We start from the raw sequence: 14,440 nt of genomic DNA on the forward strand, positions 1-14,440 counted from the left end.
CTTCCATTTTTTCCGTAGGACTAGTAACTGTGTGGCTGATCGTCTAGCTTCGATGGGTTTAAATTCAGGTTTCTCTATAACCAGGATTGATATCCCTTCCCCTTGTATTTCAGATCCCCTGATTGCCGATTTGGCCTCTACTCTATAAGAGCTAATGAATCCAGTTTTTTCCTAAAAAAATGTATTCATTAAAGATCAAGTTTTGAAAGTTCAAAGTTGAATTCAGCTTAATTTTTATAAGATGGGACCCTAGAAATAAGAGAGACAAGTCAATAATGCGATAATATATGTATATATAATAAAAATAAAAATGAACTAATTATAAATTATAAAGAACTTAGAATTTCCCACTATATTAAATCAATTGGAGTGATTGCATAAAGTATCGCCTAAGGCTAACCGAGATCTAAGCGCAAAATTGAGCCTAATCGAAATTTGTCAAATGCATCTTTATATCTAGAAACCAAAGACAAATTCATAGTTAATATTTATGTAAGATTGAGCCTACATAAACATTAACTAATGATTGATTAAGTTTGCAATATTTTTTATATATAAAAGTAGCACAAGACTTTCTAATAAATAACGGATATAAAATTTAATATAACAAACATTTTACATCTCCTAACAAAGTAGAGTCAGACCTCAAGACAACAGTGATTCAAAACTAACTATAATGGGATGAAACCGCATTGTGTGGGAACTTCCTACCAACGGAATAAATACCACATTAAAATTCGAGCAACTCATCATTGACTTTTTTTAAAAAAATCTTCAAAACAGAATAGTTGAACCAAAGTATTCGAAGACTACCTAACATGCAGAAAAATGTTTGAGTGTTTACACCGTAAAAGCTAAACAAAAATCTCAAACTTAGAACCTGATAAATAACTAAGTCATCTTCGAAACACAAAAACCACGACCATACTATAGTGGATAAATAAATAAAGCTTAAACAAACTAAATCCAATATATAATTTAAGCTAGCTAAAACCCTTAACACAAATGGTAAAACACACAACTTCAATAAACAACAATTATTTCTAATCCTAAAACTAACATCCCCTCTAAAAAAAAGTCCATCGCTAACAACAAACATCATCAATGCACTAAAGATGAGGGTCGCAGAGGAATGGGCCACATAGGCGGGGAAGAGGATGACTCTGACAACGCCGCAAATATGGTCAGAGAGGGAGAAGTCGAAGGTGAGACCGGATTCGAGTGAGTGACCATCCAAAAGAGGCGGAGAGACTAGGGATCCACCATTAGAGCAAAGATTCGTCGCGGGATAGAGGAGGCAGGATCTGAAGGGATGAGAGTGGAAAAATCCAGCGAGGGTGACGTAAAATTCTCCACTAGCGTTGGTCTAGAGATGATGAAGAAAACACTCATCTCTAATGATAAAAATGGATAGGGTCTGAGTAGGACCGGGTCTTACAAAATTAGACCCTAGTCGCGAAGGAAATTTAAAATCATATCCCACTCAGTTAATGGGTCTCGGTAAATCGTAAAGGGTTCATGGTAAATTCATGGTTATTTTTTTATCCATTAAATATTGATTTGTTTTTTGTGAAACAAACAAATAAATCTTAAAAAATCTTAATTTAATAAAAACGTACGCCAAAAACTTTGATGATATATATTTAAAAATTTATAAATGTATAATTACTTTAAGATAGGCAGGATAAGATAAGATAATTAAAAATCATACTTTACATGTATCTATATAAATTTTAACAGATAATACTCATATTCTGCTTATAACCCATTTATTCAGACAATATTCTACTCATAACGAGTGGGTATAAATATACGGGTAAAATTATCTATCTTTTCCTCATTTTCCCCTATGTCATAGAGCAATGAGTAGCGGTGTAGAGAAGAACGATCGGTGAGAACCAAAAGAAACTTTCATAAAATTTGTAGAGAATAAAAACTAGAAGACGAGAGAGAAAAATAATATCAAGTTTATGTTTTAATTAGACTATAATTAGTTACAGAACCCTAAAAATGGCGCAATCAATATTCAATACGTAGCTAGGTATTTAATGACACAATGGATAATTCAATAAACGACAAAAAAAAGTACAACTAAACAGACACACATTCAATATGACAATATCCAAAAAAAAAAAAAAGGTTCCCCTAAAAAAAATGTATATCCAAAAAAAGGGAGTACAATTTCTTACCCTTGTTCCAATGAAATAAAAGAGAGCAAAAGAAAAGAGAAGAGATAATATCAAAAGAATTGGTCGTTAGTCATTTCACTATAACTAAAAGTGACAAATATGCAAAGCGACGAGGGACGCTAATTCAGAGGAAAATGACATTTTTTTCTTTTCATCTTCATCTTTTTCTTGCTTGTTTAATTATGAAGGAATATAGAAATGGACACTCTTTGTGGGACAAAGACTTAGCACCCACCATGTTCATTCAGAGCACCCACCACTATGAACATAGCTTTTTGGCCTTGTTGGGTCTCTCTCTCTCTCTCTCTGACCCCACAATCCAAAATAGTCATAGGCTATAACTAGACACTTGTTTTTCCTATTTGGGTTTCTATTGATTGGATATATTGGTACTCTTGTCTTACTACTACTACTTGGCCAATTAGAGGATATTATTATATCCATTCCTACTGATCACCGACACTAATTTTGTGAGATTAAAGAAAATAATTATAATTAAAGTGAAAAAGGAAAACATAGGATTTGCTTGACTTGGGGAGTGTGATCAACACGACCCTAGATTTCAAGCGGGATGTTGATATGTGTAAGCTAATAGATGTCACTTCTTAATTTCCATTTGTATTATTCAAATGATTATGATAATGTTTCCTAAAGTGTTTTCCACTGTTTGTATGTGATCTAGGTATCTCTTTTTGTGCGGGTACCGACTTCGTCTTTAATTTCTTAAATTTAATTATCAAATTTCATTTTTTATAAATAATTTTTTATTATATACTTTTAAAAATTATTGATCATATTGTAGTAGTTTTAGAACAAAATCAAACAGGCTAGCTAAGTTTTCAAGCACCGTATAAGTTTTCAATGTTGGTACCAAGTTTGTAAGAGTCATAGCAGTGTTTTGCGTGGTATTTTAAGAATTTATTTTGAACTAAGTAATCATCGCAAGCTTACAAAATTGTAAAGTAAACAATGTGTTTGTCTTCACTAATCTAGCTCTAATACATCTTTTCAATAGCCACCAATGTTTTTGGGAAGTTAATTAACCAATTGTTATGGGTAGTTTTCCCTTTGCAAGAAATGTGACGGCCCAATCCAAGAAGAGATGTACACAAAGCCCAGCCCAATGTGAATCCGGACAAGTCAAGACGCTACGTCATCAGTAGTGACTCATAGCTATGTCTCATGACCCATGAGTAAGTCTCATCAAACGGCCACGTCATCAGTATGTCTCATGACTCATGGGTACGCCTGATGACCCCTCAGCAGGTCCCGCGACTCGTGGATACGCCTCATAACCTATTAGCAAATCTCACGACTCATGGGTATGCAGCAGGTCTCGCAACTCATAGGTACGCATCTTGACCTGTTAGCAAGTCTCGCGACCCATGGATACGCCTCATGACCCATCAACAAGTCTCGTGACTCATGGGTACGCCCCATGACCCATCAGCAAGTCTTATGACTCATGGCAGGTCACGTGACTCGTGGGTATGTCACATGACCCATCGGTAGATCTCGTCCGTCCCTCCAACAAGACCGTCTAACAAACAAGACCGCCCCTCCAGCGACCACTTAAGGACGGGACTACCCCCGACTCTCATCACTTCACTCTAAGTACCTCACTCTCACAAAGGTGAAGTAAGTTTCTCTCAAATTAACAAAACTCCGCCTCTCTCTCACATCAAACATTCTCTCTCTAGAATTCTTAAGGGAGAACAAACGCCCCCCCCCCCCCCCCCCCCCGCCTCACATAACACTCAGACTAATGTTGAACATTGGAGTGCGTGTCGGAGGAACCCCCTATGTGCCCGTCTAGCTCATGTTTCTCTCTTTTTAAGGTGACAAGCCACCAGAAATTTTTTTCTGGCACGGCGGAGGCGTCAAATTTGGAGATATCTTCCCCGTTCGACCACCGCGAAGTCATAGGGTCCGGTCCTAGACCGAACCGCAGCTGGTTCAAGTGTTGATCCATCTTTTGACATTTACACCAATTATCATGCCGATGAAGCTTCAATGACTAAGGATATTTTGAAAGAGTAAGATATGTGCTCAATTTTTAGTGTCTACGTTTCTTCCTCTCGTTGGAAATATGCACAGAATAGTCGATTACTTGTACTTAATGTTGGATCTCGTTGTGCCTTGTATTTAGATACTCTACATTTATATTCGATGGATTTCTTCCATCTACCTAATAGAATGCTTCGTGTTTTTATTGGTGGAGCTTCATGCACGATGTACCTCCTTAAATCTATAAATTGATTCCTAAAATGTCTACCAAAAACTTGGAGAAGATTATTGGCATGATGTACTTGATCAATCGTCTTATTCCAATAATGCAGCTTTTACTTTTTTTCTGTTCTTTTATTTATCATCAAATGGCCACTAATGTGGAACTAGAACACACATTTGTTATTCTTTGCATTCTCTATAGCTAAAGGCAAATTGTTCATTCGATCACAAATCCATCAGTTTGTGCGGTACATGTTTTTTTTATTGGAATCCTATTTCTGAACATTGTAAAGTAAACCAAACAACCGAAAATGGCTTACTTTACAATAGTCAATTCTTGAATACTTTGAAAAAAAAAAAAAAATAAAAAAAAAACCCTACTAGGTCGTAATTTTCTACGCCGCACTGAATTATGAATAGAAATTGACTAATGAATTATCTGCGAGAATTTTTCTCCAAAACCTACTTCAAATCATTGAGCACACAAAATGGCTTAATTCTAATGCCACAACCACGTTCCTTCAAAGCTTTGACTGAACTGAGATCAAATAGGATTTAGCGAGCTGACTAAAACATATAAAATCACTAAATTAATTATTAGCTGACATGTATAATCTTCTCAACAGTTGAATGGATGAACATGGGCTGAAACACCGTTCCGACAAAAGCAGTGCTCAAGTTAATTCTCTTCTCAAATGTAAATCTCTAGCAACAGAGCGTTTAGAAGCTGGCAAACTTTACGCTGAGGTATCGCGAATCTACTATCTGAAAATGAGCAACAGTCACAATTACCACATAATTGTTAATAATAAAAAAAAGTAAAAGTTACTACTCTAGAAGATTGACTATGGCATATTCAAACCCGTGATTGTAAGTACCATGGGATTCTATCTCAAACCAATTGGGAATGATATTAGCAACTCTTGACCTTACATTTATTTTTAAAGTCTCTAAATGAAGGATCCTTAACATGTTACATAGTTATCAAGATAGCGGCTCCTTGAGCTCACTTAACTCGGCTCGGATCGGTGAGTCCCATTATTTTATAAGCTCACTCATCTCGGGTCACAACATTATTTTATGACCAATGATCGTTTGAACTTTGAGGGAGTGTTTGGAACCTGGAAAATACGAGGGAAAGGAAAATGGAATCCCTCTTATTTTCCTTGAGTTGTTTGGATTGAGGGAAAATGTATAAATAAAGAGGGGATTCCATTTCCATGGAAAATCAAGTGGGAAAGTAAAAACCATCTACATTTCTAGATAAGGGGCCCAACCCTTCTATTTCCCTCATATTATCTATTACGTCCAATAAAAACATAGAATTACGATTTTTCCTATCATTTTCCTTTACCCTAATATTTTCACTCTCCCTTTTTTATTAGGGTTCCAAACGGAACCTAAGGGCTCTTATATCATATTAAGTATCATGTGGTTTCATCTCAAATACACTTGGCAACGAGAGAATAAATCATGACCTTATATGTCTTGCAACCTTTACCCTAAATATATATATATATATTTTTTTTCCTTTTACCATTGACAAATATATTTTTCTACGCAAAAGTACATTCTCACCTGACCATCCATGCCAGACACCGCAGCACTAGCCGAACTTAAGTTGCTAAAGATAACAAAACCAAAGTTTCGCGGGACCCCAGTGTTTCTATCAACTGCAACCGACGCTGAAGACCAAGAAAACTCACATCAAAACAATTTGATGAACCATTAAAACCCAATTTCAATTAACCACGTGGTATTCGCAGAAAATCAAGAGATAAAACACGAAAGAGCAAAATATTAAAATACGAGCATGGAACGTTTCAAAGTTTTTATATTTAGTAAAGGATCATGCTCCAATTACTAAATGAAGATTTCATTGCCTGTCGCAAAAGTGCCTTCTGTTCTGATCACAATAAGTGAGGCACGATTGCATAACAAAATTAACACGGCGAGTTTGATTTATTAACATGTTGCACTTATTCACAAAGAAGCTAAAATAAACACAGATCTGAAGATACAAACCAGGTAACCTTTAGTAATTAGTATAACTGACATCCATTATTTATGAAACGTTAAACAGCTCAAAGAAGACACGAGTCAAATCTGGTTTCTTCGATTATTAGCAGATGAAGATTTGATGTAGCACGATTGCATATAAACTAATGTCCGATATCGTGATCTATACATAGATATGTTGTACAACACGCCCGTAAACTTACACACCAAAATTGAAAAGCTATATTGTTTACCAGTGAAATTTTATTTACTGAGAAAACACTTTGTATGAAGTTTTGATTACCAACTAAATTGAATCCTAAGTAATCAAAGTAAGAGAGTCGACAAGAAAACCAAAGCCAATTAATCACATAAAAAATTCAAAGATAATATATTTCTAAACGTAAAATTGAAGCTATTTTGCAAGCTTACCCTCTACAATATCGCCAAACTCGGAAAACAGGTTTCTGAGAACTTCGTCGGTATGGTGATCTTGAATCCCTAAAAATCCAAGGCAAACAATATATTTACATGTAAAGCGTATATATTTATACAAATAAAGCTCAATGTTTTCACTTTATGACTAATCATGACAAGAAATCAACCATACCTGCCACAAAAATCTTCGCCGGCGACGATCGGAAAATGGAACGAAGCCTATCTGTCTCCGATGGCGATTTCACGTTTCTCAGAAAATACGGCAACAGTCTGCGTGTCGCCATGGATTGAGCTCTCGTGAAACCCTAGAAAGAAGTTAATTTAATCACAAAATAGAAATCAATACCAGGTCGGAGATTCGCCGCAGCTAAAAAGCACGAACTCGAATAAACATAAAAAAAAGTTTGGAGAAAAACAAATTCCGATTCCGGTAACCTCTGTGAGAGAGAGAGAGAGAACTGACCTTTCCGAGGCTGGGAGAGCAAAGTCACGGCTTCGTCTGGGAGAGAGTCTGAGGGGCTTTAAAACACAGCTAGAGGCTTCCAATTTTTTTTTTTCTCACACTATACTATTTTATGGTTTTTTTTACTTACACTATATTATTGAGAGATTTGCACCAAAATTGCTTCTTATTAACAAAATTGCATCTATGTCAGCACAAAAAAACGTGTTACAAGTAAGTCACTCTTATTTAGTATTAGACTAAAATACTATTAAAGTATAATCATAGTTAAATATTTACAAAACAAAAATAGACTAGAAGAAGAATGTAGAACCATAGTTAAATATTTACACAACAAAAGTATACTAGAAGAAGAAAGTAGAACCATAGTTAAATATTTACAAAACAAAAGTAGACTAGAAGGTTGAATCTGTGATTCCGACGAGAGCTCCGGCGAGGATTACGGCGGCGGTGGCCTCGTCGGAGCGGCGATCGGCGCGGTAGTCGGAGCTTAAGCTAGAGAGATTAGGATTTGGGAGTGAATTTGATGAGAGATTAGGGTTTGGGTGTGGATATGAATTCTTGTCGAATATAAAGTAGAAGGGTAATTAAGACATTGTATAGGTGACAAATATGCAAAAAAAAAAAAAAAAAAAAAAAAACACGAATGCAATTTAGACTCATTTGTGATACAAATGAAATAATGTGATGTTGTTGTGACTTCAACAGTAAATTCCACTATATTATTTTATGTTATGTCCCCCCTATATCAAAATAGCAAAAGTTTTTTTTTTATAAAAAAAAATAAAAAAAAAAAAGAGCCAAAGTTTTACGTTGATTGAAATTAATAGATTTAAAAATAGTTCAAATTTATCTAGAAAATTCAAAATTTATAAAAATCTTCAAATAATAGCTATTAATCATTTGTTTAACATTGTGATCAAATTTTTTTTGAAGTATTAAATTATTAGTGCATAGCGTGTCTATACAAATTTAAGATAGTATAACTTTGATTATTTTGCTAAAATTTTAAAATATTGACTATTCAAGTGATTATTTTATTTGTATAGTTTTTCTTTTGATATACAAATTTATATATAAAGTAGCCGATGTTGACCTAATATTACTAAATAGTCATTAACTAATATAAACGGTCTATAAACGACAATTATGTCTTTACAATTAATAGTCTGGTAACTGATAAGCGCGTTATAAACGTGTTTGTTTGTACTTTCGGAAGTGAAAAGAAGTTAGTTCGAGAGCATTTTCATGTGTTTTGGAGTGTTTTTCTTATTTTTCAGAGTTTGGAAGTTCAAAATGACAAATAGAGCATCCGAGGACGACGGGGCAATCGCAAGGAGTTCAGAACATCTTTCTGATCTCAATTCCGACACCCGGAGCTCAAGATAGGTGGTTCAAGGTGAATCAAGCAATGCACAAACTTTCAGAGTCTTGTGCGTTTGTCCTGTGCGGCCCCTGTGCGGTGCACAGCCCTGTGCGTTGGGTGTGCGGTGCACAGGCTGTCCAGAAGACCTGTGCGGTGCACAGGAAGAGGTGTGCGGTGCACAAGCCCCGATTCCCACTTTTTTTTGTCACGTGTTTTAATTGTAATTCAAGCCGTTGGATGCGATCCGATGGCCTATATGAGCTCCGAAAAACCTAGGAAACCTACAAAAAAAACTTTAGTTTATTTAGAAATACATCTTTGCTTTTGCTTTTAGTTTTGTTTTCTCATTCGACCGTAAAAAATCCCGGGAGAGAAGAAGCATTCATAGAGGATCATCGTCGCCACAATCTCGTTTTCACCATTCACAGTTTTTATCTCTATTCTCCGAATCTTTGGAACTCCCGTTTTTATTAATATAATTCAGTTTTTAGTCATGATTGTTTTATATTCATCTCCGTTTATTTTCCGTTCAATCATGCACTAAATTCATTAAGGGCTATGGTGTAGCGAGTTAGGAATATGGTCATGGATTCAATCATGTCAAATTAATATTCATATGCTCTATCATGGTTGTTTATTTTAATTCCGTGTGTAATGCTTGAATTCGATTAGCTACCGTGTTCATGATATTAGGATTGCTTAATGCTCGGAATAGATTATGTTAGTCGTGCACAAGGATTAATTTACAGGGATACATTCCTAGGCTAGACATAGCTAGGCTGTTTCGGAGTCGTGTGAACGTTCTTGTTTTTAATGCTAACCGTTATTTTTAGGGGTTGAGATCGAGAGAAGATATCCCGGTATAGGTTTAGATTCTTAGATGTTCGAGAGAAATCTTAGATTACCATTATCGTGAGTGTGATTAGCAAACATAAGAGTGTGTGTTTTGTGCTTAATTTCCGAATCCAAACCATATGAATAACTTGTGAAGCCATAGTTCTTGCTTTCTCATTATCGTAATCTATCGTTTTTTAATTGTTTTTAATTTTCGTTCGTTTTGACAATCATCAAATCATTGGGTTCAATTCGTGCTAGTAATCTTGTCAATTTAATTAAACATTTTTCTCGTGGGATCGACTCATACGAACTTTACTACTTGAGCGACTACGTGCACTTGCGTACGAAAAAATCGCAACAGTAACCAATATAAATAAATCAATAAGAAAACAAATTCAATAGTTAACGTCTCCAAAAAAAAAATTGTTGTAACTATTTAAATGGCTACCTTCAATTAAAATTATAGTCTAATTATTTAAATATAAAATTGTCAAACTCATACCTACGTCTTCATAATATGATGTATGCGTCTTGCTTGAATTTGAGCTATTTTCTTAATTTTTAGAAACTTCGGCTTAAAATTTAACATAAGAGTTTAAATAGGTTATATGCCTAATTCTCCCTAACGTTTCTATCATTACTTTAAGTGCATTATTTCAAAAACTAATAACAAGTTCTCTATTTGTTTTTTTTTTAAATTACATTTGATTTTATTTTACTATTAATTCTATTAATTTGTTGTTTTTTTTTACTCGTGTACTCTTTTTCTTCTCATATTTTTCTTCAAAACATCATATTAATAAAAAACTAGAATAATTTTCTCTTTTATATGTTAATAATTATTTATAACAATTAAAATCAATATAAATCACCATGTAAATGAAAAAGAATCACTTAAAAAATTCAAACTCATGCGACTTAAATGAGGATATTTTGTTTTAAATTCAATAACTAACTAATGATTTTAAGGAGGAGAAAAAAAAACTATTTTGAAAATTTTCGATTATTTAACTTTTAACATAAGTTATGTAATTGCCACTTATATAATCTTGACTATTTATTTAAAATCAACACAAAATATATGAGTCTAGAAAAATTAATGTACCTGGCAGAATTACTAAAATAAAAAAAATAAAAAATAAAAAAACTATTATATTTATCAAACACATTCGATGAAAGGAAAACATGCAAGTTATGATCATACATTAATCAAAGCTTAAAATATCGCTTACAAATAATTCTATTTAACAGAAATGTCGACACTCTCTGAGCATATTGACATAAATTTTTAACATTTGTTTTAAAATTTTCACTAGGAATTTCTAAAATTTCGTCAGCTTGCCGAAAAAATATCATTACTTAGAATAAATAATTGTTAGAATTTTAAAATTTTCAGCCTATTCAATTTTTTATCAATCATGAACGATTTATTGCACATTTAGTAACAAAAATATCAACCATAAATCGCCAAAATTTTACTCAACACTGCCATAAATGGAGCAGAAAACAGTAAGTAATTGGAAATATTAGATGATTCATCCATAACATAGATAATAAGTATCTACTCTCCTCAAACTTTTATCCACACACTGTCACGTGGCAATCCTTTGCCCACATCCTTGAGCGCCACGTGGCGAAATTTTTTTTACTCTCTTCGTGAATCTCTTAGTGACACGTGGTCATCTTCTCAGCTTGATTTTCTTCTTGTCTTCTCCCCTTCTTCGCCCAAAACGTCCATGGTTCTTCAAAAAAAAAAAAAAAAAAACCGAAGGAAATTAAGAGGGTTGCGGCAAAGAGAAAGCTTCAAATCACACTCTGGTCATCTTCTCAGCTTGATTTTCTTCTCCTGTCTTCTCCCCTTCTTCGACCTAACGTTCATGGTTCTTTAAAAAAAATGAACCTAACGTATTTTGTTCACCTTCTGGCTGTTGGCTTTTGCTTCGCTGTTATTTATTGACAAAAGCTTCTTTTTGGGTTCATTCTCCGAGAAGAACGAGTCGTTTGTGCCATGTTTACTCTGCGTCCACCACATGTTCGATAAAATGGCTCTCTGAAATTATCAAACCAAAGACCTGAATTCCCTCAAGCTTGTAAGTTTTTCTTCTACTTTTCGTCATAAGCAATCCAATTACCGTGTTGTTCGATGTAAGATTTGAGCTTGGTGTCTTCTTCAGGTGACCATGGTCCTCTCTTCACGTTGGCTTTGTCACAACAAGGTGCTCTTCCCATGGCTGAAATTCTGTACACCCTAGAACATACATGTCAAGTTGATCAACTAACATCTTTATATGTGATATATAAACAGACTAACATCTTTATCGCTTTTAATTAAATGATTTCATTCCTAAACTCCCTTTTTATGGTCAACGTTCCTAAAAACATGTATGTCAGCCAATTTGATCAACCACATCACTTCTCTGTGACGTTCGTCTCAACTAAAAAAAAGGCTGAAAATTTTAGCACTAGAAAATATGGCACTGGGAACTTGGTACGAAGATTTAAGGTGTGAGTATGAACTTAATGACTAGAAAGTTATTATTTAAAGTTACAAGCTAGCTAGATTTCAGGGAAGGTATAAAACTATCAGTATTTTGTTGTAGCTATTAAAAAGCATACCGTTATATAGCACCAGCTGTTTTAAGCTGCAAAATATTTGTTCCACAAATTCACATATAAACACAAAATGAGTGGCCAAATACTTTTGACTTGTAAATATTCATGTCATATATATATATATATATATATATATATTAATATAGATTAACACTCATGTTAAAAGCCCTCTCCTAGGTGAGTTTTTTTTTTTTTTTTGTTATTCATGAGTATAGATAATAAGAGAACCCGGTTCTTAATCGACGGTAATTTTTTCATTACAATTTCCTCGTAGGACTCCGACGAACGAAGCACCGACGCAACTCCCAGTCTGGTACTTCTTTTCTTTTCCATTATATATATATATATATATATATATATATATATATATATTTATATTAAATAGTTGCTGTTAATTTATAGATATCGATGCTATATGCCTCTATCAATTACCGACCACATGTTTGTTGAATTAACTCTGAAAGTTTGGAATGCTATTGAGATTAAGATAGTAAAAAACACGAGAATGTCATTTGTCTGCTGTGTATTTGTTGAATTGATTGTGAGGAGTTTTGATTTTGGGCTTGCTGTTGTTATCGACCATATGTTGGTTGAATTAACTCTGAAAGTTTGGAATGCTATTGAGATTAAGATAGTAAAAAAACATGAATATCATTTGCCTGCCGTGTGTTTGTTGAATTGATTGTGAGGAGTTTTGATTTTAGGCTTGCTGTTGTTTCACTATGGTATGGACTATGATATGGATCATTGATGTTTTCTTTGATCCCTATATCGATTTTGTGGTCATCACAAAGGCAATAAATTTTTTGTTATGAAATTAAGTGATATGACATTAGTGTGAGAAGTATCCGAATCTTGGCAACCCATTTAGTAATCTGCTAAAAAAAATTTACGAGATCTTTGCATTGCTTGTTGTTCTTGTTGGTTTATATGTGAGGTGGTATTCTCTCTTTTTAACTCATTTATTGCCGATGTTTCTTATTCTTTTGTGCAGATAATCCTGTTGGCCTTGGATTTCATTCAAAATCACTGAAATTCAACAACTCTTTGCGCTGGAATGTGGTAGATGAGATATCTTATGTTTACAGTGTTTGACGTTACTTCTTCCCTTTTTTCCCGCACACTTTAAGCTAAATGTAGAAGAATTCAGGCTGTCTGAGGATGCACGGAAAATGAAGACAAAAAGTGGATCGAAAGATCATTCAATTATTAATGCTTGTGCTATTCCAATTGTTACTACGTCTACTACATATAACATTAATACTACATGTCCTACCACTGAAATGATTGGTTGTCGTGACTTACCTTATTCAGCCGACGGGGTTTCGCAAAAACCTGGAAAAGGTGGTCATGCCGCTGCCGCACGGCATGCAAGGGCGTTGTTATTACGTGAAAAGAGAAATAGAAAACGTCAGCTTGACTTACATCGTCCGTCTGACTCGGGTATGGTTATCTAATACATCATTTATTTACTGATCCATATTAAAATCTATTACATATAACATTAATACTACATGTCCTACCACTGAAATGATTGGCTATCGTGACTTATTATCTTCTATAAGGATTTGCATTAGCCTAGGATGTGAATGATTTTATAAAACTGTAGTGGAGGAACTTTTTTTTTTTTTTAGAAGAAACAGAAATTTACATATAAAACCTGAGCCCTCCAGAAAGGAAGGACAACAGAAACAACGCCCCTACACCCCAAAGCCAAGACCAAACGCCATAAGAGCATGCGAGCCTGTAAAACCTAAGAAATGGGCGAACTAGAACATTACAGAAAATAAAAGAAATAGGAAAAAACCAGGCCTACAAATAATGTTTTATGGTGGTGCATATAAAGAACTGGTATGACATTAGTACCTTGTGCCATTCTCTGAGCTTGAAGTTCAACCAAAAGCCTGCAAAGTTAAATTGAAGAAATGTCGGCTTTCTTCTTCTATACTTGGGGTTAAAAAGCCTAAAAACACGATTCAGCTCTTAAATTGACTGCAAAAAAATAGTCTAGACACAGCTTTTGACATGGATTCCAAACTTGGTTATTGATCTTTGGATATTGTTTGACTTGGTAATATTAATTTCCTTTCTCTGTTTTTTATGAATGGGAATTTTAAATTGACAGATCACACCGTTAACGACACTCGCTATGGTTCTACTTGGTTTATCTCCATGTCTTATAAAAACTTGGAGGAATCCACAGCCGAGGATGATCAGCAGATGGGTAGCGTATGCTTACATGTGTGGGTTCTTATTTGGATGGCATGTACACGAAAAGGCATCGCTTCATTTTGTTATCCCACTTGC

General features: G+C 34.4%; 1 protein-coding gene across 1 annotated transcript; it reads right to left on the bottom strand.

Annotated features, from left to right (window-relative positions):
• Window positions 1–4,579: 4,579 nt before the first annotated feature.
• Window positions 4,580–7,417, bottom strand: LOC149394025 (glycine-rich RNA-binding protein 2, mitochondrial-like). Its single transcript, XM_089616587.1, has 5 exons — window positions 7,318–7,417; window positions 7,027–7,159; window positions 6,849–6,917; window positions 5,997–6,103; window positions 4,580–5,183 (listed from the first exon to the last, which is right to left on the bottom strand). Exons 2-5 carry the CDS (start codon window positions 7,136–7,138, stop codon window positions 5,139–5,141), a joined length of 333 nt encoding a protein of 110 aa, XP_089472713.1. The 5' UTR covers window positions 7,139–7,159; window positions 7,318–7,417; the 3' UTR covers window positions 4,580–5,138.
• Window positions 7,418–14,440: the final 7,023 nt, after the last annotated feature.

This window comes from Urtica dioica, chromosome 6 (genome assembly GCF_054948205.1).
Source record: "Urtica dioica subsp. dioica isolate 48M chromosome 6, U.dioica_male_clone48M_v1_H2, whole genome shotgun sequence".
In the NCBI taxonomy this organism is placed as follows: domain Eukaryota; kingdom Viridiplantae; phylum Streptophyta; class Magnoliopsida; order Rosales; family Urticaceae; genus Urtica; species Urtica dioica.

Excerpts from the sequence above, each read along its gene's own strand:
- LOC149394025 (XM_089616587.1), bottom strand. The coding sequence starts at position 7,138 with ATGGCGACACGCAGACTGTTGCCGTATTTTCTGAGAAACGTGAAATCG. Across the intron at positions 6,918-7,026 it reads GGCGAAGATTTTTGTGGCAG|GGATTCAAGATCACCATACC; the intron begins GTATGGTTGATT and ends TTGGATTTTTAG. Across the intron at positions 5,184-5,996 it reads TGTCTGGCATGGATGGTCAG|ATAGTAGATTCGCGATACCT; the intron begins GTGAGAATGTAC and ends GCTCATTTTCAG.